The 22,117-nt window shown below is 66.0% G+C and overlaps 3 protein-coding genes across 14 annotated transcripts in view; 2 read left to right on the top strand and 1 right to left on the bottom strand.

The window, feature by feature from the left end:
- Positions 1-10,231, top strand: part of ASPSCR1 (ASPSCR1 tether for SLC2A4, UBX domain containing) — a 27,320-nt gene extending 17,089 nt beyond the window's left edge. For 7 of the 9 annotated variants that reach the window (XM_045489918.1, XM_045489924.1, XM_045489920.1 and 4 more), the window contains 9 exons: positions 2,967-3,106; positions 3,236-3,317; positions 3,674-3,740; positions 4,513-4,575; positions 5,136-5,188; positions 8,394-8,445; positions 8,580-8,649; positions 8,729-8,904; positions 9,164-10,231. In XM_045489918.1, the coding sequence (XP_045345874.1) occupies positions 2,967-3,106; positions 3,236-3,317; positions 3,674-3,740; positions 4,513-4,575; positions 5,136-5,188; positions 8,394-8,445; positions 8,580-8,649; positions 8,729-8,904; positions 9,164-9,498 (1,038 nt within the window). In that variant the 3' untranslated portion in view covers positions 9,499-10,231. Of the gene's footprint in view, positions 1-2,966; positions 3,107-3,235; positions 3,318-3,673; positions 3,741-4,512; positions 4,576-5,135; positions 5,189-8,393; positions 8,446-8,579; positions 8,650-8,728; positions 8,905-9,038; positions 9,133-9,163 lie in introns of those variants that run through there. The other 2 variants (XM_045489925.1, XM_045489927.1) reach the window with 1 other exon arrangement.
- Positions 10,133-14,190, bottom strand: CENPX (centromere protein X). The gene is made up of 5 exons (XM_045487250.1): positions 13,720-14,190; positions 11,300-11,351; positions 11,076-11,129; positions 10,744-10,832; positions 10,133-10,647 (listed from the first exon to the last, which is right to left on the bottom strand). Exons 1-5 carry the CDS (start codon positions 14,188-14,190, stop codon positions 10,633-10,635), a joined length of 681 nt encoding a protein of 226 aa, XP_045343206.1. The 3' UTR covers positions 10,133-10,632.
- On the top strand, positions 14,153-22,102 carry LRRC45 (leucine rich repeat containing 45). 4 transcript variants are annotated; one of them, XM_045489914.1, is made up of 17 exons: positions 14,153-14,642; positions 15,194-15,255; positions 15,641-15,711; positions 15,962-16,140; positions 16,394-16,522; positions 17,579-17,691; positions 18,042-18,100; positions 18,352-18,429; positions 18,705-18,840; positions 18,925-19,002; positions 19,093-19,204; positions 19,318-19,388; positions 19,815-19,907; positions 20,213-20,305; positions 20,835-21,008; positions 21,086-21,233; positions 21,446-22,102. In XM_045489914.1, exons 1-17 carry the CDS (start codon positions 14,423-14,425, stop codon positions 21,640-21,642), a joined length of 2,013 nt encoding a protein of 670 aa, XP_045345870.1. In that variant the 5' UTR covers positions 14,153-14,422; the 3' UTR covers positions 21,643-22,102. The 4 variants fall into 4 exon arrangements, with proteins under 4 accessions (XP_045345870.1, XP_045345871.1, XP_045345872.1 ...); XM_045489915.1 differs by having other exon boundaries at positions 20,838-21,008; XM_045489916.1 differs by lacking the exon at positions 16,394-16,522.
- The last annotated feature ends 15 nt before the right edge of the window (positions 22,103-22,117 follow it).

Below are 22,117 nucleotides of genomic sequence, written 5' to 3' on the forward strand. Positions count from 1 at the left end.
GTTAGCGGCTGTGCGGACAGCTTTATGTTCTCTGACCTGTCCTCCATTGTCCTTTTCCGGACGTCCTCTTGTCTGTAGGACCCTGGGTGGAGGCCAAGTCCTAGAACCTGCCGGGTCCTGCGTTTGCCAGACAGGAGAGCCCTGGGCTGGGGCGCGTCGGCACCTCCTCCCTCGGGGTCACACCTGCACCTCAGTTGTCCCATCTGTCACTCACACTCGGGACAGACCCTCGGCCCTCGGGCTGTGCCCCCATCGTTCTGCCCGGCCCCTCCCCAGGCACTTCCAGGATAAGGGGTAGGGGTGAGGAAGACGGGCCAGGCCTTGAGCCCATGAGGTGGGCAACCAGCACCTCTGCAAGGGTGACCCGGGCCCAGTGATGTCATGCTCTTTGGAGCCGCTGTCCTCTGCGTGGCTCCCCCGCAGCCTCTGGAGCTGACCTGGAGATTCGGGCCCTGAAGGCCAGCTGTCAGGGTTCCTGAGAAGGTTCTGGGCTCCATTGTTCTCAGCCCCTGAGCCTGTGGCCCCAGCAGCTTCTCCTGGCCCCCACGGCCCCAGCCAGCGCCTGGGAGCTTGGCGCCCTGTGCTGAAGGTGAGGGCCACAGCCCCCGTCACACTTGTCGCCACGTACGCTTTCTCCCTGAGGATGTCTCATCTCAGAGCTGCACTCTCTGTCTAGAAACATCCGTAAACCCTCCTCGGACGGGAGCCGTGCATATAACTGCTGGGACCAGGGAACAGCAGAGGAGGGCGGCTTGCTGGCCGAGCGTCGGCCGTGAGCAGGACGAGGGCTCAGCCTGGAGTCCGCCCCGCTCTGGCCTCCCCAGCCCCACTGTGCCTCCCCGTCCCAGCCGGCCCCTCCTGTCTGCGGGGGAAATGCTCTCCTGGGGAAGGCCAAGGGGAGGTATTCGAAGCCCCCCGGCTTCTCCCTCCATCATTTGACAGTGGGATCGTACTTTGGCCCGTTCTCGTGGGCCAGGGCCTCCTGGGCCAGGACATGCTGACCGCCCTGAGACTCAGGAGGTCTGGCCCCGAGCTCTGCTGGGTGGCTTGTTCCCAGCTTTTGGCTTCTGCTTGACCAGATTGGTTTTCGGAGCAGAGTGAGACGCCGGAGGAGAGAAGGAATCAAGGGTAAATCCAACACTGAGAGGGATTTTGTCAGGTTTATTTTCCGACCAAAAGTCAGCGGCCCCTGAGCGGCACGAAGCCAGTGGCTGGTGTCCTCTGTGTCCCCCCTTCTGGGAGCGGTCTGAGGAGCGTGCTGTGGGCCTTGGGCTTATCGGCACTGCCGGGGGCCTGCAGTCCTTTTGGCTGCCCCAGGCTGTGCCCCAGAAGTGCCAGGAGGAGGGGAGGCCCAAGTGGGCAGGGCTCCCTGGGGCTGGCTTTTCCGCAGGGGAAGCGCTCAGACTCCGGTGCCCCGGACTGCTGGATTCTCGGGCCAACTCATGCCCGGGGCCGGGTCCTCCAAGGGAGAGACCGTGACAGGGTGGCCTTAGAGCTGCTCATTAGCCTGCAGGCTTCGTGCTTGAGTGCCTGGGGGCCTGGCGCTCGTGCACTGGCGGTTCCTGGCTCAGGCCTATCCGCGTCCTGCCCTCGCTCCCCCCAACACCCTGCCCCAGGCGCCCCGGCCGGCTCTTGGCCCTTCTGGAATGCAGGCGCCGTGGCTGTGGGGGGCAGCCTGGCGCCTGGCATCTTGTTATAAAAAGCTCTGGTGAAGACTGCCCACAGTGGCACAGGATCCTGTGGCTGCGAAGGGGCAGCCCCCAGGGGCCTCAGCCAGCCACCTACGGGCCCTGCTACCCAGGCTCTGGCCAGCCCTGCTTGGCTGCTCTGCCCCGGTGCTTCAAGGTCAGGGGGGGGCTTTCCTGGTGAGAGCCCACCCCCCCCGTTCAGCGGGGGAGAGCCGTACCACGAGGCGTGGCGTCGCTGGGCACTCGACCTGAGACTGCCCGGGCCGACAGTCCTCACGTGTGGCTGGGGAGTTAGCCCCGGAGACGCCCAGCAGGTGCGCTGGTCCCCAGATGCTGGGCGGCCCTAGCCCTCGATTGGCCCGAGCGTGGTCGTCCCCCGGGCGGTAAGCCTGGCCTTCGGGGCAGGCTGGACCGTGTAGAGGGCTCTCAGGAGGGACCTCTGGGGAGGTGTGCTCCTAGAGCCTGCCCGGCCCGTGCCTGGGTGTGGAGAAGAGGTGAGGTTCCCCCACAGGGGCAGGGCCAGAGGGCTGGGACCTGCGCGGCTCGGTCGGGCCCGGCTCCAAGGCCGCCTTGGCGCCGAGAGGGGTCACACTGGCAATTACCCACCCGGAGGCGCCTCCGGCCAAGCGAGCCCTGCCTCGCAATTTCCATCGTCGCTGCTGCCAATTAGGAGTGATGCCGTCCCTTTCTGCGTCCCCAGGGTGGTCAGAGGGTGGGCTGGGCTGCTCCCCTAGGGAGGGGAGGGGGGGTCAGCCTGGCCACGTGGCCAGTGGCTGGCAGGTTTTTGCCAAACCTCTAATTTGGGGGCTGTCACTTCCCCTGCCCTCTTGTCGAGCCCCCGACGTGGCCTCGCCCGGGGTGCTGTTCCCTGAGTTTGCTCTCTATTCGGGGGACCCTGATAACTGGCAGCTCCCGAGGCCTCTCGGTGCTGGGGCTCCCACAGAGACGGGAAGTGAGCCGAGTAGCTACCAGGGGAGCCTGTCACCCCAACCCCCAAGCCCCCCGGCAGTGAGGGTGCCTGCCTGTCCTGGCTGAGCCAAGACTCCAGGGCCGCGTGCCCTGCTGGTGAATGGGGGTCTCCATGTCAGTGTACCTGAGCAGGAGGCATGGAAGGAGGGTCTCCAGTCCTGGACACCTGGCCCCGGTCACGGGCTGACAGGTGGGGCCGGTGAGGGTATGGGCTTGGCTCCAGCTGTGGGGCCTGGGTGACCCGGCCCCACGGAGTCAGGAGACCAGGCTCCTGGGGGCCTGCGGCAGCCGAGCCCTCTGCCCACCCAGCCGGTGGATCGGGACCCCGTGGTGTGCCACCCGGACCTGGGAGAGCTGCTCCAGGCTTGCCCTGCGGAGCTGCCGGATGAGTTCTTCGAGGTGACCGTGGACGACGTGAGGAGGCGCCTGGCCCAGCTCAGGAGCGAGCGGTGGGTGTGCCCCAGCTGTGTCGGCGCCTCCTGGCCCCGCGGAGCCCGGGGGTGGTGGGTGTGGGTCCTCCTCGCTGGCTGGCCAGGGAGCCCCCCGACCTTCACACGCAGACTCGCCACCCCCTGCAGGAAGCGCCTGGAGGAAGCGCCCTTAGTGACCAAGGCTTTCAGGGAGGCTCAGAAGAGGGAGAAGCTGGAGCGGTATCCCAAGGTGCGTGGAAGGGCTCCGGGGGCGTCTGACCACGCCGCTGGCTGTGGTCACCGCCTCGTTGCAGGCTTGCACGGCCACGGTTCGTAACCAGTCAGCCCTGTTTGTGATGAAAACACGCTGACGTGTTTTCACAAACGCGCGTGGTGGGGCTTGACCAGTCCTCGTGTGCGGCCCGCGGTACAGTGAGCTGAGGCCACAGCCCTGGCCAGTAGCATGGTGGGGACAGCCGGGAGCGGGTGCTGGCTGGCACTTCCACCTGCCCTGGGCCTGGTGTCTTCTGGCCCGGGTTGGGCCTGGGGTACAGCCGATGGGGACTTTGGCCGTTCCTGCTGACAAGTTGCCTTGTCCTGGCCCAGGTGGTCCTGAGGATCCTGTTCCCTGACCGCTACATCCTGCAGGGCTTTTTCCGCCCTAATGAGACAGGTCAGTGGCCCCACCGGGGTGTCTGGGAGGGGGGGGGGCCCTCTGAGTCCCGCCTGGCTTCCTTCCAGGCCATGGGACTGCGGCTGCTGGGCCTTTGGGGGAGACGGGCGTTTCCGGGTTGTTGGTTGTGTCTGTGGGGCAGCCTGTGAGCTTGCAGAGCGTGTTGGGGGTGTGGGCACGGGGCCGGGGGGCCAGCTCGTGTCGGATGTGTACCTGGCCAGCCTGGTGGTGCCCCCGCGCGCCCACCTGTTCAGGGCACGGGTGTGACGGAGGGGTACCCAGAGGAAGGGTGGGCCCCCGCCCCGCTAACGTGGGAGTCTCTGGCTTGGAGCTGCGGCTCCCCTGGAAGGAAGGCAGCAACGCTGCCAGTTCTGAATGAGGTCAGCGACCTCCTTGGTGACCTGTGCCCAGGTCAGTGAGGGCGGCAGGCAGGCCCCCACGGTCCCTGGGATGCTGTGTAACCAAACCTTTGTACCCGGGGCCCCCGTAGGGCAGAGCTCGGGATTAGGTGGTGGGCAGGGTAAGTGGTAAAGGGAGGGATGCTCCCGCAGCAAGCTGGGGGCCTAGCCAGGCTGAGGGTCTCAGAGTCCTGTGGAAGGACCATGCTTGGCTTTTCACCCCTGGGGTGGAGGCGGCTGAGCTGCCCGGGGCTGCCCGTCCCATGGGGTGTAGGGGGCTCTGCACAGAAGTGGGACGTGGCTTGTCCCGTCCCAGAACGCGGCCCGTGCCCGTCCCACGGGGCCTCGGCTTAATCCCGTCCTCCCTCCTCCAGTGGGGGATCTGCGGGACTTCGTGAGAAGCCACCTGGGGAATCCTGAGCTGCCGTTCTATTTGTGTGAGTCCTCCTGCTGGACACGTCCCGGCAACGTCCGGATCTCGGTGACCCCCGACCCGTCCCAGCTGGGGCTTGGAGAGATTTTCCTCTAGAAAACAACATCGTGGGGTGGGCTGGTCTGGTCATGCAGTAGCCCGCCTACCGTGCAAGCCCTGCTGGTGTCTGAGGACAAGTCCGAGGAGAGGGGAAAGGCGAGGGGAGGTTGGCTTTTGCCCCCTCAGCACCCCTGCCCTGCCCCCGCTCCCTGACCTCCCCTCCCAAGGGCATCTGGGTAGGGAGGGGTCAGACCACTGGGCTTCGCGGGGAGTTGTGTGAGGCTGGGGCTCCTTGTAGGTGGGCCCGCCCTAGGTCACCCACCCCCAAGCCCCTTGCCTGGGTCGTAGTAGTAGCAGAGAGGCGGGCAGAGGGCTACAAGCTGAGGAGGGGGCTCCTTGGAGATACCCCAGCTAAGGCCATGGGCCCGGGGCCTGCCCCTCCCCCTCAGGCCTGTCCTCCTGTGGGGGTCCGGGGATGGGCGGGGGGCGAGGTGGCTCTGGGCCCAGACACTTATCTTTTCACAGTCATCACTCCTCCAAAAACCATCCTGGATGACCACAGGCTGACCCTCTTTCAGGTACTGGCACCCTGGCGGGGATGCGGGGGGCCAGGGGTGCAGGTGTGGCCGGGCTGGCTCTGTAGACGTTGGGGGGGGCACCAGAGGGAGACGAGCGCCTCTGAAGCTGGTGCCGGGCCTTTCCAGCCTCCCCCGCTTCCTGCCCTGGCGGGGATGGGCCTACCCGGCTGGCTGCCAGCCTTCCCGAGCGGGACCGCCTGCATCCTGCCCCGGGGGTCTGGGTGAGAAGGGGCTGGCGGGGGCGGATGGAGGGTCAGAGGCCTCACCCGCCTGTGGCAGGTCCCCCGGGGTGGCAGCTGTGGGGCTAGTGTGGCACCCGGCTGCCCGGCCTGCTTCCCTGCCTCTGCTGGCAGGGCCGTGATGGGCCCTCCCCGCTAGCTGGTGTCTGCTTCGGCCGACCCTCCCCACGGCCCCCAGAGCTCCTGAAGGTAAGGTGAGGAGTGTTGATCCTGTGCCCTGCTGGGCTGCCTTCCAGAGCCAGGAGGAATGTCCCGTCCCTTTGCCCCTGGGAGCGTAGCCTGGGGCCTCCCCAGCCCTCTGGCCTAATGGTTTCCTCTTCAAAGTCTTTTCAGATATTTTAATTAGTAACAGAGGCCGGCCCTTGTTAAGTGGCTGGCAGGCCCTGCAGAGGTCTGAGTTGGGCCGAGGGGGTGTGCTTGCTGCCTGGGGCTGCCACCATTGTCAGGAGGGCGGAGCAGGGGCTGGAAGCAGGGGTGAAGTCAGGGCAGGCGGGAGCAGGGAGCTGTGCCCCCCCCCCAGCTCCCCTTTCTCAGCCCCCGGGAGCCCCAGAGACACTGGGCCTCTTCCTCCAACCCGCCCTCCCACCTTCCCTCCCTCCCTCCCTGGCCAGCCTGTTGATAAACATTGAAGTTAGGAGATGCTTTGGAATGGAGGGGGACCAACGCCGGTCCCGCCCCTCCCCCCCCCCGCCCCCGCCCGCGCCCCGATTAGGAGCCCTGGGGTGCTGTCTGTTCTGTCCAAGCGGCCTGATTCCTGGTGACACCCTGCCCCCTGCTACCAGCAGCTGTCTCCTTTCATTTGTCAGCTCAGCCTGGAGCTGCGGGGGCCTCCGCGCGGGGTGGCGTCCCCGCCCGCCCGCCATCAGAGAGCTGGCAGGGCTTGGGGAAGGAAGCCTTCCTCCCTCGTGTGGGTGAGCGGGCGTGGGCGCGGAAGCCGCCGGCTTTCATGTCCCTGGCACGGCTGTGCTCCGGCTGCTGGCTGCCTGGGAGGCTGCCGGGAGGCCGGTCCCAAGCTCCAGAGAGTGGCAGCTTGGGGTAGGTGAGAGGGACGGTGGCCCAGCTGCCCCTTTTGGCCACTGGGCCAGGACACTGAGTGCCGGGCGAGGTGGGGCTGAGGATGAGGCCTGGGAGGATGGGGGGGGGGGGTTGCGGGTGGCAGGCACAGGCGCCCCCAGTGCCCATTAGATGGGCTTCCTTTAGTCCTGGTGCTGCCCTGGGCCCCGGCGCCTCTCCCACCACCTCGCTTAGGGCCCGAGTAGCAGCCTTAGCCGGTCCTGAAGACTGCCGTGAGCTGCATAGACCTCAGCCTGAACAGAGGCATAGACTCCTTCCTGGCGGCCACAGCGGCCTTCTGTGCTGTCCCTTCACCCTTTGTCTGGTTGGGACCACAGAGACGCGAGCAAGCGAGTGGGATGCTTCTGGTGGGTGCTGAGCGGGGAGGCAGGGAGGCTGGGTTCAGGAGGAGTTGCCCCAAGGGCCCGAAGGACTCCCGGCTGGGTGAGAGGGGTCCTTCAGGGCTTTCAGCTCCACGGCCCCGGCTGTCCTGCCAGGTGGGTTCCGGCGGGGTCTTGTGAAACGGGAATGTGCCGAGAGCGGTCCAGGTGCCTGGGAGGTCAGCCAAGTCAGGGTCCGGTCAGGCTGGGGCTCCTGGGGAAGCTCGGAGCCCTGTTTTCTCTGCCCCGCCTCGCGCCCCCAGCTTCTGTGCCTCCCGGGCCCTGGGGCAGCCCCCCGTCAGCCCCACAGGCTGTCCCTGTGACCCCAGGTGTCCTGACAGAGTGATGGGGCCTTCACATCAGCCCCGTCTTTGGCCTTGGTCTCGGCGTCCCCGGGCTTGGCCTTTGAAACTTCCTCCTGGAGAGCAGAGGGGGCGCTCTCACCTGTGGCTGCCCTTTCCACTGAGGGCTGAGGACCAGGACCCTCTGGCCAGCTTTGGGGTTTGCAGCCATGGTCCTCGGGTACAGAGACCGGAGCGGTAGACCGTGGGGTCCCTTTGTGGGCGGCCCTGAATCTGCACCTCAGGTTAGCCCCTGCCTCCAGGGAGCACGTCAGGGCCTATGCGACCCATCCCTGTCCTGCACCTGAGCGAGAGCCCCGCACCACTACCCCCCGTGGGAGGAGACTCTGGAGAGGCAGTTCCTGGACGCCCAGGGCGGGGTGTGGGGGCCCCGGTGCGGTGCCCTCCCTGTGGCCAGGGCTCCACACCAGTCACTTCCAGGTGACTGCCCGGTGCCGAGTCAGGGACCTCGAGCCTGAGCTTTGGGGTTCTGGGTGGTGGACACTCAAAGGTAGCTGACCCGGTACCTCCCCGCCCAGGACTTTCAAAGCGCCTTGGCTCCAAGAGCCCCCGCTCGCCATGCCTGGGCCTGGGCCGGCTGAGGGGCCCCCGCTCAGCGGGTATAGGGGCTCCCCCTCCCCCTGACGGCAGCCCACCAGCTGCTGCACAGACCCCCGCGCTCTGGGTCCTCTGAGCAACACTGCCTGTTCTCTTCCTCCACGCCAGTCCCGTGTATCTGTTTTCATCTACCCTGACCCGTCGGCCTCTTACAGGCTCCGCTGAGGGTGGGGGCTTCTAGGCCCGGTCCCCTGGGTCATCAGGAATGCCGAATGCATGTGCCGTGAGAACGTCCTGCTGGTGTTGGGGCTGGCTCCCGGAGGGACCCCTGTGGTCTCACAGCCAGCCAGGCACGTGCTGGGGGTGAGGGGTGGCACAGCGGGACCCAGTAGAGCCGGGCGGGGTGGGGGGCAGTTCCCGGGAGCAGGGCAGCAGACTGCGCTTGCGGTGGGGACCTGGCTGGGGCACGGCCCTGGTCGGCAGAGCCCTGGGCCCGGTGTGTGCCGCTTAGCTTCCCATGCAGCCCCCAAGAGGCCACCACGAAAGTGGATGCAGCCCCGCCCTGCCCACCCGCTGCGGCCTCTGCCCACGGTGCCCGCCTGATGCCCCGAGCCCCCTTCTGTTCTCCCTGCAGGCAGATCTCTTCCCTGCTGCCCTCGTGCACTTTGGAGCTGAGGAACCAACAGGTGGGCGGGGAGGAGATCCGGGAGGGAGATGTGTGCCCAGTACCCTATTCCCAGGCTGCGTCCCCTCCCGGAGCAGAGCAGCAGCAGGGGGAGGGGGGCCCTCCATGGCCTGAGGTGGGCTGGGTGTCCCGCAGGCCTCTTCCTGGAGCCCAGGCTGCTGGAACGCACCGTCTCCCCGTCTGCGGCTGACTTGCTGGTGGCCAGGTGAGTGCCCGCGGTGGGGAGGGGCGAGTCCCTGCTGTAGCGCGTCGGCCCTCCTGCATCTCGGCCTCCTGCCCCCCAGGTGCATGCCCAGGGCTGCTGGGGCCCCGCCCCCGATGCCAGCCCCTGACCCTGCACCCCGTGACTTGGAGCCATCGGCTGAGGCGGGGGCGGTGGGGCTCCCTGAATCCCGCCCCGAGACGGCCCAGCCAGTCAAGAGGGACCTGGGCAAGGTGCCCAAGTGGCTGAAGCTGCCAGGTACCTTGGCAGGGTGCAGCGGAGGGAGGGGCTGCCTGCCGATGGGGAGGCCCTCGGGTCATCTTGGAGCAGCGGAGGGAGGGGGCTGCCTGCCGACCCGGGGCCCTCGGGTCATCTTGGTGTTGGCATTGCAGCCGGCAAGAGGTGAGAGCCACCAGCCTGGAGGTGCCCTGTCTGCCAGCTGCAGGACCCCTCCCCACCCTGAGCGGGAATAAAGGTGTGAGCTTCTCTCGGGGTGCTTCTGTCGTCCTTTCTCCAGAAAGGGACCCCACCGCGCCCTGCCTGCAGCTCCCCACCCTGGGCTCGTCGATTCTGCAGCCGGTCTGGACCCGCGTGGACCTGGGGGATGCCGCTTGCCGGGACCTCACTCTTGTGAACAGAGGCACAGACAGGTGTCCTCCCTGGGCCGCCGACTTGACCTCACTGACACCGTTAATTACCCCTCCTGTGAGGACCCCAGCGGCCCCAGGCGCTCGCTGCCTGGCCGCCTGTCTGAGCTCAGTGGCCGCGGGGCACGGGCTCCCGCCAGCCTCCTCTTCGGGTCTAATCACTTCCACATGCTCCCGGCGCTTTGAAGCCCCTAACACTCCCTGAGGAGAGGGGTGGGAGAGGAAAGTTGGGGGGCCAGCATGGGAAGGGGTGCAGGAGGGAGCCAGCGGGGCTAAATTAGGACAGGCTTGCCGTCCGGCCCAGGCCCTCCTCAGGTGCGGGCTGCCCGCAAAGGCGCAGATCCGCGTGGCAGGCGGGGCGGCTGTTGTCCCTCCCCAGGGGACACCCTGCAGCTCAGGTGTGGGAGCCCCAGGGAGGTGGGTGCCGTGGGGTGGCCAGGCCCCCGAGCGCCCGGGGGCAGCCGCACCACCCAGACCGGCTCTGGACAGGTTCCATGCAGCTCAGTCTCCGGCGGGGCACGGCCTGAGGCCACGGAGCCGCCCCGACCTAGCTCCAGGTCCCTCCTGCCAGCAGACCCTGTCCACGGCAACATTGCTGGGCCGTGGCAGCCCCACAGCCACGCACCCCGTGGCGGGAGCACCGTCCGGCAAGCGGCCACATGCGTGAGGGCTCGGATTTCACTGCCCCTCGCTGTGGCCCGCGGCAGGGCGCTCACAGGCGCGGTTTGGTGTCCTCCTTTCTCAGGGCTGGGCTGCCTCCCTACCAGCACGGAGAGGGGCGGCCCAGCAGGCTTTGAAGCAACTTGACTTTGGGTGATTAATGCATCAGGGAGGCGTGCCCGAGAGGCGGCTTTGATTTATTGATGTTGCCTTGTGAGAGCAAATTTATGGCTCAGGGAAGCACCTTCTGAGGGGAATATCAAATGGTTAAAAGGTTACACAGCAGCTTTGATGTCGGGGTGTCAGGACCGTGCGCACCTCCGCTCACTCGGAGAAGGCGCACAGGCCACCTGCTCCAGCGGCACCCCGCTGCTTCCTGGCACCTGCATTCGGAGGACCGGGCGCTTCCCTGACACCCGTGGGTGTGAGGGGAAGACGCCTGCCTCCCCGTCCCCTCAGCGACCTTCCCCACCCCATCTGCTGTGTCCAGGCGGTCAGCAGCGAGGCAGAGGAGACACCAGGAAGGGTGGGCTGTCTGCCAGGACCCAGCTCAGCCCTTGGGGCCGGCGGAGAATGTCGGGTATCAGGAGCTGCTTGTCTGTAGCCGGAGGCCACCGAAACGTGGGCACGGGGCTTTAGCCTTGACTTGGACAGCAGGCCGCAGTGGGGGTGGGAGCCCCTAGAAGTCCAGGAGCTGTGGGGGGGGAGAGGAGCACTCAGAACCCACAGGTGCCAGCCCCGCTCCTGCTCCCGGGAGGGCAGGGCGCAGGCCCCACTGGGGGCCACCTACCAGCTGAGGCAACACCTTTTCCAGCTGGTCCACGTCCACGAGAGCCAGGTCCTCCGCCTGGGCCTGCCGGACGCTGCGGATGGCTGCTTCTGCCGTGACACAGGAGGAAAGTGTGCGGGGGTGGAGGACGGGGTGCACCTCCCCCCAACCCTGTGCGCAGCTGGCAGCTCAGAAACATGGGGCTTTCCAGGAACACAGAACTTAGGGGCTGGTGGGAAAATGGCAAAGAGGTGTGTGTGTGGTTTCCCGGCTGAGAAACATGAGGGGAGCAGTGAATGGTCGGGACCGGCCTGGGGGACACTGGAGGACGCTGCCGGGGCCCCTTGGCTCACCCACAACGAAGATCTTCAGCAGCTCCGCCATGAGCCGCAATGCATCCCCGCTGACTGCAAGGTGGAGGGGAGTGAGTCACAGGATCCGTGCCCCTCTGGCCACCCCTGTCAGGGGCCGTGGTCCCACCCTGCACCCCCACCCCCACCCCCGCCTCCCCAGGGCGCTGGCCCTGTGCCTGGCGGTCCCTGAGTCTGGCCCCGCCTCCCAGCCAGTGCCCACGAACCTTTGGTCTTGTCATCCTTAAAATGCAGCTGCAGCAGCTTGCCCACCAGCTCCTGGGGGGGGGGGGGGACGGGGGACGAAAAGGCATCAATGGTGGGTCAGTGGCCCAGCACCGTGCCCTGCCTGCGGCAGACCCCTTAGGCATTCAGTTCCGGCTGCTGGAAAGACCCTCTGTCCAGGAGCCTTTCGAAAGCTGGGAGACTGGGTAGGGAGAGGCCTCCAGGGGAGAATCAGACACGTGGTGGACAGGTGGGAGCGGCCCAGGTGCCAACCCGCTGCTCCCTGGGCTTCAGGACAGTCCTGTGCTCCCACCCCTGGGCCCAAGGCACTCTCCTCGAGGGGCCCCTTGGCAGGAGTCCTAGCTTGTTCCAGACCCTGCTCTCGGCGCCAGGTCAGCTCCAGCTGGGGTCCCTCCCTGGGGTCTACCGGTGCAGGGCCTGCAGTGCACAGGGGAATCCTCCTGTGCGGGCACGGTGCCGTGAGCCACACAGCTATGCAGGGGCCGGGCTGCTCCATCAATAGGCGGTCAGGGTGGACAGGGGAGGAGGGGAGCGGAGCCTGGGCGTGTCTGCAGGGCCTCCAGACAGGAGGGTGGGGCGAGGGCGGGTCCAAGCTGAGACTCCTCAAGGTAGGGGACTTGAGCCCCCGAAGGATGGCACCTCTCTGCAGAGCTGGGGGAGGTGGGAGGAGGGGCAGCCAGAAGTGGGGTGTCATGCAGGGAAGGTGAGTTGGGGGCTGGCCAGCCCTTGACTTTAGCCACAGGAGGTGGCGCTGCTCCACCCAGTGCCGCTCGGCAGAGCCTGAGGGCAGAGCAGAGGGCAGGACAGGGAGTGGATGCCTTGGGGCCCAGGCTCAGAGGGTAAGAACTTGCCACAGGGTCCCTCCAGCAGTGACTGTGAGAGCTTGGCGCCACCTGCTGGTCCTTCTTGCTGCTTAACCAAGAAGGTACCAGGAAAGGCCCAGAAGGCCCTGCTGCACCACCTGCCCCGGGGGACCCCAGGAAGACCTACATCAGCAAGGCTGCTGCACCCAGCGGGGGGGGGGGGGGGGGGGAGACGGCGCTGTCCAGACCACTGAAGGGGTCGGCACCAGCTCAACACGGTGGTTCCCTAAACAAACAAGTAACTCAAACTCGCGGTGGGCAGGACAGCCTATAGGCACTATGGTGCCCTCTGGCCCTCACCTGGGACAGCCCTGCTCAAGGGTAATGATCGTACCCCCAGCTCTCCAGTTATAATTGCGGGGGAGCACTCTCATGACCACCACTCTGCCAAGTCATTCCAGCCTCGGTGACTTTCCCTGTTAGGTCACAACCCCTCCTGGGGTGGCCAGGGCTGAACCACAATCCCGGGTGACGAAGAAGAGGGGGCTGAAGCAGAAGGTGAGCCACAGAGGATCCCTGTGTCTGTGCAAGGGAGTGACTCCTACCCCCCGGGACTGGCAGACCTCCCTTCTGCTATCAGGGGCTCAGAAACCACTCATAGCAGGCAGGGGGCGGGAGCCAGCGGGGCCTCCGTACCCACCCAGCTACCCAGAACCGCCCTTACCAGGGCAAAGGGTGAGGCCCTGAGTGGAATGGCCTGAGTGTAACCCCAGTTCTGCCTCAGTTTCTCCCCCAGTAGGTGAGGAGGGTCCCAGTACCCAATTCCTAAACGGACTCATCTGTGTCAAGGGCCTGTAACCGAGCCTGACCCAACGACACTGACTGCAGAGCCACACGCACACCCCGGATGGAACACAAACAGAAATGGTTTCAGCTTGGGGCACCTGGGGGGCCAACTTCAGCTCAGGTCATGATCTCGCAGAACCTCAGTGCAAGCCCCGGGTGGGGGCTCTATGCTGACAGCTCAGATCCTGGGGCCCGCTTCGGATTCTGTGTTTCCTTCTCTCTCTGCCCCTCCCCTGCTCATGCTCTGTCTCTCTGTCTCTCTGTCTCTCTCTCAAAAACAAGTATAAGTAAATAAAAAAATAAAATAAAATAAGTTTCAGCTTGACTCGGGTGAGACACAAAGCCCGGGACTCTTGATAGGGAGCAGGCCAAAGGGAAGCTTTAGAGGATGCAGGCCGCGGGACTACCTGCGAGCCCGGCGCAACCACTACGCAAGGTGGTCGCCGGATCCCGGAGCTCCCGTGGCTCGGCGGGCGGCGAGGGTTGGGGGCACACGCCTCTGCCTGGTTTCCGCAGACCCTCTCCCTCTGGCCGCCAACCAGGCTGCCTACTCCACCCTAGGCTACTCGGCTGCAGGACCCCGCCCGCGGAGAGCCAAGGGCGCGCGGGGCGGGGGTCGCGGTCGGGTTCTGGGAACGGGCCTGCCCCCACAAAGCACCAGCGGGTGTAGCGGGGGCGGCTCGGGGCCCGCACGTGAGCCACCCTGGGGTCCCCCGCCCGGTCCCCGCCCCCTGCTCCGCCGGTGCGCTCACTTTCCGGAAGCCGCCGCTAGTTCCTTCCATGACAGCCGCCGGGACACGCGCCCTACAAGGGTCCTGGGAGCCCCGGGCCAGTCTGTCCCGGGCGCACCCTCCGAAGTCCCGCCTCCGCCCCTCCAGCCAATCAGTCCGGAGCGCGCCCTCCGCATCCCCGCCCCCTGGGCCAGAAGCGCGTGCCCACCCCTTCGTCCCTATTGGCCCGCGAAGATCGCTCCTCCTCCTCCTCCGCAAAGCCTCCTGGGAGTTGCAGTTTGCGCTCGCCGTTCCCGGCGCGCCTTGCTCTTCCTGGATACTGAGGTTCGCGGCGGCCGCGCAGACTCGCGTCTGCACGGGGACGGTCCGGAGCGCGAGGGCTGGGACCTGGGGCTCGCGGACCGGCCTCGCCGCGGGAGGTGCCGTCGACGAGGGGTCCTCACCCCCGCCGCCTGGAGCGGCCCCCTGCTCACTCCCCGGCCCTGCCCTCATGGGGTCTCCCTCCTGTAGAACCAACTCACTTTGTTCCTCTTTCCTCGGCTCCTGAGAACTTAGGAGTGCCTGTGCTCCGCACTGAGCGGTCCGGCACCGTAGGCCCCCAGGGGACAGGCCCTGCCCTCTTGTCCTCAGGGAGAAGAGCCGCGTAGCAGGAGCAAGCAGTCGCCTTCCCTCTGCTTCCCAGCCCCAGCCGGCTCATGGTGAGGCCTGTCCCCAGGAGTGTGCCATGGAAGAGTTCCGGCACTCCTACAGCCGGCTGTGCAGGGAGAGTGGGGCCGAGCCCCAGGAAACTGTCCTGCAGCAACTGCAGGGGCTGCCACGGGGTCGGCTGGACCTGGCCACTCAGAGCCTGACCGTGGACACCTGCAGGGCCTTGGGCGAGCTGCTGCAGAAGGAGGCACTGCTGACCGAGCTCATCCTGAGCGACTGCATGCTGAGCGAGGAAGGTGGGCACCCGAGGGCCGGCAGGGGCCAGGGCAGCCCTTGCAAGGTTGGGGTTGGGGTCAAGCCCTTTGCCTCAGGGCAGCCTGGACTTGCTTTGTGTCTCACGGTTTGCTGCGCGTGGTCCACGGTCCTTGGCAGCCTCTGGCTCAGAGGTCTTCCGTCCCGACCGTCACACTTCATCTTTGTGAGGTTTCTACTCTGTGCTGCGGGCAGTTGAAGCAAGCGGCAGTGCCCCTGACAGCTGCTGGCAATTGAAACCTGGCAGCAGAGGGCAGTTTCTCTTTGCAACAGAGAAATCCTAGGTTCCCCTTAAGAGAATCCCAGGGTGCTGGTGAGCATGAGGTCAGGAGCCTGGCTCTGTGCCTAGCAGAGGTTACAGATGTCTCAGACCTGACACAGCAGGCAGGGCAACTCAATTCGGGCATGAATCCTGACCAGTGGGGGCCACTGGGACAGTCGTTTCTCCCTTATGTCTGGGAAGCTGGACTGTCCCGAGCTGGAGCCCACGGGGAGGAGCTCAGGGGCACAGAGTGACCGCCCTGCCGCCTTACAGGGGCCACACTGCTGCTCCAGGGGCTGTGTGCCAACACTGTTGTGCGGTTTCTGGATCTAAAGGTGAGCAAGTCTGCACTCAGGCGTGGGACTTGAGACCCGGAGGGGGGGGGGGGTGTGTGTGTGGAGATTTGAGTGTCCTAGCAACCTGAAAACGTGGATGGTGGCTGGATACAGTATCTGTAAGTACTCTCGGCACCATCTTCTGGTGGTCTTGACTGGGGGGGGGGGGGGGGGTGTGATTTGAGGTTAGGAATGTGAGTTCCAGAGTGTTCGTTCAACAAACCGCTCCAGGAGGCCCACTCTGGTCAAGGAAAGCACCTTCCGCCCACAGCCAGCCACCTGGCCTCATCCGCTGTCTGACCAGGGCCCTGTGGGGTATGGACATGGCATTTGGAGCCCAGCATGTGACGATGGGGAATTACCAGGCTGCCTTTTCCTGCCCTAGGGCAATAACCTTCGAGCTGCGGGGGCCGAGGCTCTGGGAAAACTCCTCCGACAGAACAAGTCCATTCAGAGGTGAGATGTGGTCCTCGGGTCGGCCCCAGAGGGCACGTTCTGAGGCCTGAGAGAGTTCTCTTGAGCCCTCCTGGCCCGTTGTTTGCATTTCGTATCCGTTGCTAGGGAGCTGACAAGTTTAAGTTACTCACGTGGCTGCAGCTTTTCTGCTAGAGACCCCGAAGCCTGCACCTCCCCTCAAGCCCCTCCAGACCCTGTGGCAGCAGGGTGCTCCTCGGGGCCACACGCCTCACGTCCGCCTCTCCTGCAGTCTCACGCTGGAGTGGAACAACATGGGTGCGTGGGAAGACGCCTTCGCCACCTTCTGCAGGGCCCTGGCGGGCAACGGGGCCCTGCGGCAGCTGGATCTCCGCAACAACCAGATCAGCCACAAGGGCGCAGAGGAGCTGGCCCTGGCCTTGACGCGCAACGCCAGCCTCCAGCAGCTGGGTGAGGCCTCTGTGCACTGGCCTTCTCCCGAAGGTCTGAGGTCTGGGGCTGTCGCCTGCTGCTCCCTCGTCCCTCCCGCTGCTTCTGTCCTGTTCTGGAAGCAAGTGGGTGGAAAGGTGCTGGGGGGAGGGGCCCGGTTTGCTGGGCTCCTGCTCAGTTGGCGACCACAGGGAGTGCCCTTCCCCCAGAGAAAGCATCCCAGGCCGGGCCAGCCGTCTCCAGGCGCGTGCGGTGACAGTGGATTTCCTTCCAGACCTGCGCTGGAATGACATCGGCCTCCTGGGGGGCCGGGCCCTGGTGAACTGTCTCCCCCGCAACAAGACCCTGTGGAGGTTGGAGCTGGCGGGGAATAACGTCCCCGGGGACATTCTCAGAGCTGTGGGTACGGGCACTCCGGGCTGCCGACAGCTCGCCCTGTTTGGAGCCGGGAATAAAGCTGATTCCCTTGGACGGGCCCAGCCACTGAGGGAGGGGCAGCTCGGGGCTTGGGACAGGGGCGCGTAGAAGCATCGTGAGATTAGCCTAAATCAGAAACGGAAGTAGAGGGAGAAGGTTCAAGGGAAGGAGACAGTGGCAGTGAGCCCGCAGAGAGCCTGCTGCCTTGTGCTGCTCCAAGCCTGCCTCGGGACGTGTGCTCGCTCCTTAGGCCTGTGGGGCACGGGGTCACCTGGGGCGTGGGGTCTTGCCCCGATGGCCATACCACTGCCTTGGTGGCCCAGCCACAGATGGGAAGGGGCTTCTTGGCATCGGCCCCGTCACCCCAGAGTTCGTGGCTACACATGTAAGCTGTGTATAAGCGCAGCCACCCAGCCTGTGTGGCCCCCTCCCATCAGTGACCCCAACAACTCAACCCCGGGCCCGGTTGGACAGTCTGCCACTCCCCGTGGCTACTTGTCCTGCCAGCAGCAGTTCACCCAAGGGCCTGAACTTGGGCTGGAATCCCGGGTGGGGCCACCACCTCCTGCTGGGCCCACCCACCCGGTGTTGTCCCCAACTTCTCCTGGTCCCTCAGCCATTATGATTACCCTCAGTGCCACTTTGGGCTGGCTCCTCTCCGAATCTTGCCGGAATCTTTCTGGAACACAGGAGATGAGTGTGGTATTCGATTCTGGGGAGTCACGCTGTGGGTTCTGACCTCTGGGGTGGAGCCCAAGTGCCCAGGAGAGCGTCCATCTGTGGGAGCTGGGCAGTCTCCCCACGTGCATGCCCCTTGCACTGGGTGCCTCCCGGGCTCCTGGCCCCACTGTTACCCACGCCTCTGCCTCCGGTGCATTGCGGGGAGGTCTCTCTGATTTGTGGGGTAAGGCTGCCTCACACAGTGTTGATTCCCAGATGCCTGGCTTCTGGGTGCGGGGCCGGGCTGGCTGGTGGCCGCTCCTGGGCTGAGCAGCCTCCTCCCCACCCCCACCCCGGTGGGTAACTTGGCTCTTTCCAATAGAGCAAGCCATGGACCACAACCGGGACCGGCAGACCACCTTCCGAGAGAACCAGGCCCGCACCCATGTGCTCAGCAAGGAGGTGCAGCACCTCCAGGAAGAGAAATCCAAGCAGGTGAGTTCCGCAGAGCCTCCCCCCAGCTGCATGGACAGAGCTCCCCTTGGTCCCCATGCCATGGCCGTCTTTCCTTCTCGCGGACACCAGCGCTCCCCCGGGTCGGCCAACACTTAGGCCCCGAGAGACAGCCTCTTGGCCTGACCTCCTCTGTGCCTCAGTGCCACTTTGGGCTGGCAGGTGGGCGGGCGGGCAGGCTTCCCCTGTGCAGGAGTCCCAGCCTCCCTTTGGATGAGGCCAGTGCTTTCCTGTTCTGCTGCTTCGGCGGGCGTCTGCTCTCCTTCCTGCTTGACCAAAGGGAGCGGGCAGGCTCCAGGTCCTGACACGGCTCTGGCTGGCTGTGTCCCCAGTTTCTAGACTTGATGGAGACGATTGAGAAGCAGCGGAAGGAGATGGCCAGGAGCAGCAGGTGAGCGCAGCCCCGGGACCGCAGCTCACCTGGGGCGCCCGAGACTTGGATCCTCGGCACCTGCCCACCGACGAGGGGTTGGCGTGCTCCCTGGGGGAAGCTGGCTGCAGGATGAGGGGCGGCACCGAGAACTTCCCGGCCCAGCACCTGGAGCGTGGTGGAAGCATCAGGAACAGCAGCTGCCGCCAGAGCCCAGGGGGCCCGGGAGGGCTCTGAGGTTTGGGCTTCTTGGACCTTCCTTCTGTTCGTAGGGCATCAGCTATACGCGTGGGGCAACTGCAGGAAGCCCTGAATGAGAGACATTCCATCATCAATGCCCTCAAGGCCAAGTAAGCAGGGGTGGGGGGCACGAGTGTGGTTGGAGGGTGGCTTCAAAGCGCTTTAGTGATGTGCCCACAGGCAGAAAAGGGTGGGACAGACAAGAACCCGAGTCCTCGGTGTGCAAAGTGGAGGGGGGAAGCGGCTGGGCTGGTAATCCTGGAAGGCTTCTCGGAGGACGTCAGCTCTAGCTGAGGTGAACAGTGGCCAGCAGGAGTGAGAACAGCAAGGCCTTTGCGAGGCCCGAGGTGAGGCAGGGGCGGGGCTGGCGTCTCCCTCCGAACAGGCTGCAGATGGCCGAGGCCGCCCTGGCCCTGTCAGAGCAAAAGGCCCAAGGCCTGGGGGAGCTCTTGGCTACCGCGGAGCAGGAGCAGCGAAGCTTGGCACAGAGGCAGGCAAAAGAACACAGGCTAGAGCAGCAGGTGAGCAGGGAGGGCTGGGCGCAGGGCGGGCGGGCGGTGCCGGGCAGGGGTGACGGGGGCGCCCTTGCCCTGCCTCCCCTGCAGGAAGCCGCGGAGAGGGAGTCCAAGCTCCTCAGAGACTTATCTGCTGCCAACGAGAAGACTCTCCTCCTGCGAAACCAGGTGTGGGGGTGAGGGGCCGGGCCCCCCGAGGAAACGGGCGGGGCCCCGGGGCCGGGACCCAAGCTTCCCACCCACGGTGCTGCTTCCCAGGTGGACGAGTTGGAGCGGAAGGTGGGATCTCAGCAAGAGCAGCTGTTCCTGGCCAGGCAGGAGCTGACCAACACGGCGGCCGAGCTGAAGACCAGGGCCACCCAGGCTGAGGGTGGGCGCTTGCGGGCCCACGGCCGAGGGGCCCGGAGAGGGGTGGGTGGGGAGCGCCGGGGACGAGGCGCCCCCAGCGAGTCCCACCCATGCTCTCCCCGCCTGGGCTTGCAGAGCATCTGGAACTAGAGAAGAAGAGGTCCCGGCAGAACTTGGAGGACTTGGAGCGGCTGCGTGCCAAGGAGGTGCTTGTCAGTGACCCCATCAGGCCTCCTGCTGTCCCCGCTGTCTGCCCGGGGCCTGCAGAAGCCTCAGGGTGGCCTGGTGTCACCGAAGCACACCCCTGGCCGCGCTCCCCTTGACTACTTTGGGGGTGCCTGGCAGTTCTTTGCCAGCCCTAGCAGATATAACACCCAGGGACTCCGACCAGGCTGTAGAAAGGACCCCGGCACAGGCTGCCGTGTGCCCTGTGCCACCCTTTGTGGCACTGGACCGCGCCCTCCACCCTTCCTGCAAAGCCGCGTGGGGCAGCCCATTCTCGGGGGGAGCAGTGTCCCCAAGATTTGCCTGCCTCCTGGGGTGGGAAGGGAAGCCTCCTACGGCAGGGGGTCAGGGGATGTCCGCCCGGGGGATTGGTCTCCCAGCCCTGCCCCCACCCTGTGCCTGGGCAGGTAGAGCACCTGACTCGCCGCTTGGAAGAGAGTGAGAGGGCCATGCAGGAGAGGGTACAGAGGCTGGAGGCCTCACGGCTGTCCCTAGAGGAGGTGAGCACATGCCAGTCGGGTGCTAGACTCTGCCTTTCTCTGGGGCACCCCTTCTGTCGGTCAGAACCTCTTCAGGCCTGCCCCCCCCGCCCCCGCCCCCCCCCCCCGCGTTCAGGACCAGTATCTCTGTGAGGCCAGGGGGACTTTCCTACGGTGGGACGTGGGACCTCTTGGCCATGGCAACTCCTGGGACACTCTCAGGAGGCTGGTGCAGGGCACCCCCGGCCCAGTGGCCGGGTGGGGCCACAGGGGTCCCTGGCTAGGGGCAGGAGGATAGGCCCAGGGGGTCGCTGTCTGTGGGGCAGGACCTGAGCCGAGTGAAGGCGGCGGCTCTCAGTGAGCGTGGCCAGGCTGAGGAGGAGCTCATCAAGGCCAAGAACCAAGTCCGTCTGGAGGAGGTAAGCCCGTGGCCAGACACGCCTGGATTCCACAGCTTACGGTGCCCACCGGGGAGCGAGGCCTGAGGGGCTGATGTGCACCGGCCAGACCTAGGCCCTCCTTTGGTTCTGTAGGGGAAGGTGGGGGGACAGGAGCTCCGGAGGTACGGGGGCAGGGAAGAGTCAGACACATCCCACCCCCTCCCCCACCAAGAGCCACTGTCGTGCCACCCTGGGATGGGGGAAGCGGTCTGCCCCCGTGCAGCCTGTGATTGCATGGCCAAAGCCAGGACCCAGAGGGCAGAGTGGTCAGCCTGGGGGTGGGGAGGGGGAGCGGGAAGGGTACTCTGTGTGGGCTAGGTCAGGTTGAGCCTGCTCGGAGCACACACATAGAGTGACTTCAGTCACCAGCAGTTTTCACACTGCAAGGAAAAGTTCCCCTGGGGCCGAGGCGGCTACTCCACAGGGAGGCCCAGGGCCAGGGCGGGAAGCGGCTGGTGGGCCTCGGCCCCTCGCCCCTGGGCTCAGCAGCCCCCCCGGGTGCCCACAGCAGCAGCGCCTGGCTCACCTGGAGGAGAAGCTGCGGCTGCTGGCTCAGGCGCGGGACGAGGCCCAGAGCGCCTGCCTGCAGCAGAGGCAGACGGTGGCCGAGGCGCAGGCGCAGGCCGGCCAGCTGGGCCTGCAGGTGGAGGGCCTGAGGCGGCGCCTACAGGAGCTGCAGCAGGTAACTCGGACTTTGAGCCCCGCCCCCCCCCCCCCCGTGCCCTCCCCCCGCCACACGCTCACCCCCACGCCCGGCAGGAACTGAGCAACAAGGACCAAGAAAAGGTGGCGGAGGTGACCAGGGTGCGGGTCGAGCTGCAGGAGCAGAACGGCCGCCTGCAGGCCGAACTGACGGCCCAGGAGGCTCTGAGAGAGAAGGTGGCGGCGCTGGAGCGCCAGCTGAAAGGTGAGCTGAGCCCCCAGCCCCGGTGCCCTCGCAGCCCAGCCTGTCCTCAGTGGGCCACCCGACGACAGCCGGCCGGGCTGCAGAGCTGAGCCTGGCCTGGGTCTCAGCTCCCAGGGGCGCTGGATGGGGTCTGCCTCTGTGGGACCCCGGCCAGGGCCCCCCCCCAGGCCCTCTCCCCCGCTGCCGTCCTCCCTGAGGTTCTTCCCCTGCAGTGATCACAGGTGACCACCGGGAGGCGCTGCTGGACAGGGAGAGCGAGAACGCCTCTCTCCGGGAGAAGCTTCGGCTCAAGGAGGCTGAGATCGCCCGGATCCGGGAGGAGGAGGCCCAGAGGGCCAGCTTCCTGCAAAATGCCGTCCTGGCTTATGTGCAGGGGTCTCCCCTGAGGGCCATGAGTCCCCAGAAGTGAAGGGAAGCAGGGGGACTCCTAGAGTGGCAGGAAGGCAGCATCTCCCGGACATCTGTGCCCCATCCCTGCCCGTCCCTTCCTCAAGGGACAGCCCATCAGGCTGACAGCTTAAGGCAGGGTCTACAGCTGGGGACTTGGAAAATCGGTGCCAAGCCGGACCAGCGAGCGGGGCCACTGCTGCCCAGCGCTGGGGTGCCCTGCTAGGCAGGCACAGGGCTAGTCAGCCAAGACGTCCCCAGCAGACACACCGTGGGCCCCAACCCCAGTCCTTCGGGCGGGTCCCAGGGAACGTGCCTGAGATGTGTTTCAGAAGAAGCAGCCACAGGGGAAGAAAATCCAGAAGACCTGCACCCCCTACCCCTCACAATCACCTTTTCCGGTGTGCCCACAAACGCTCCTTTCCCAATGTAACCAGGAGTCCTGGTTCTTTTGAAATACAGAACTTTTACACTTTGTGATACGTTTTGGGCCGGTG

The sequence above is a fragment of the Leopardus geoffroyi genome, chromosome E1 (genome assembly GCF_018350155.1).
Source record: "Leopardus geoffroyi isolate Oge1 chromosome E1, O.geoffroyi_Oge1_pat1.0, whole genome shotgun sequence".
Taxonomy (NCBI): domain Eukaryota; kingdom Metazoa; phylum Chordata; class Mammalia; order Carnivora; family Felidae; genus Leopardus; species Leopardus geoffroyi.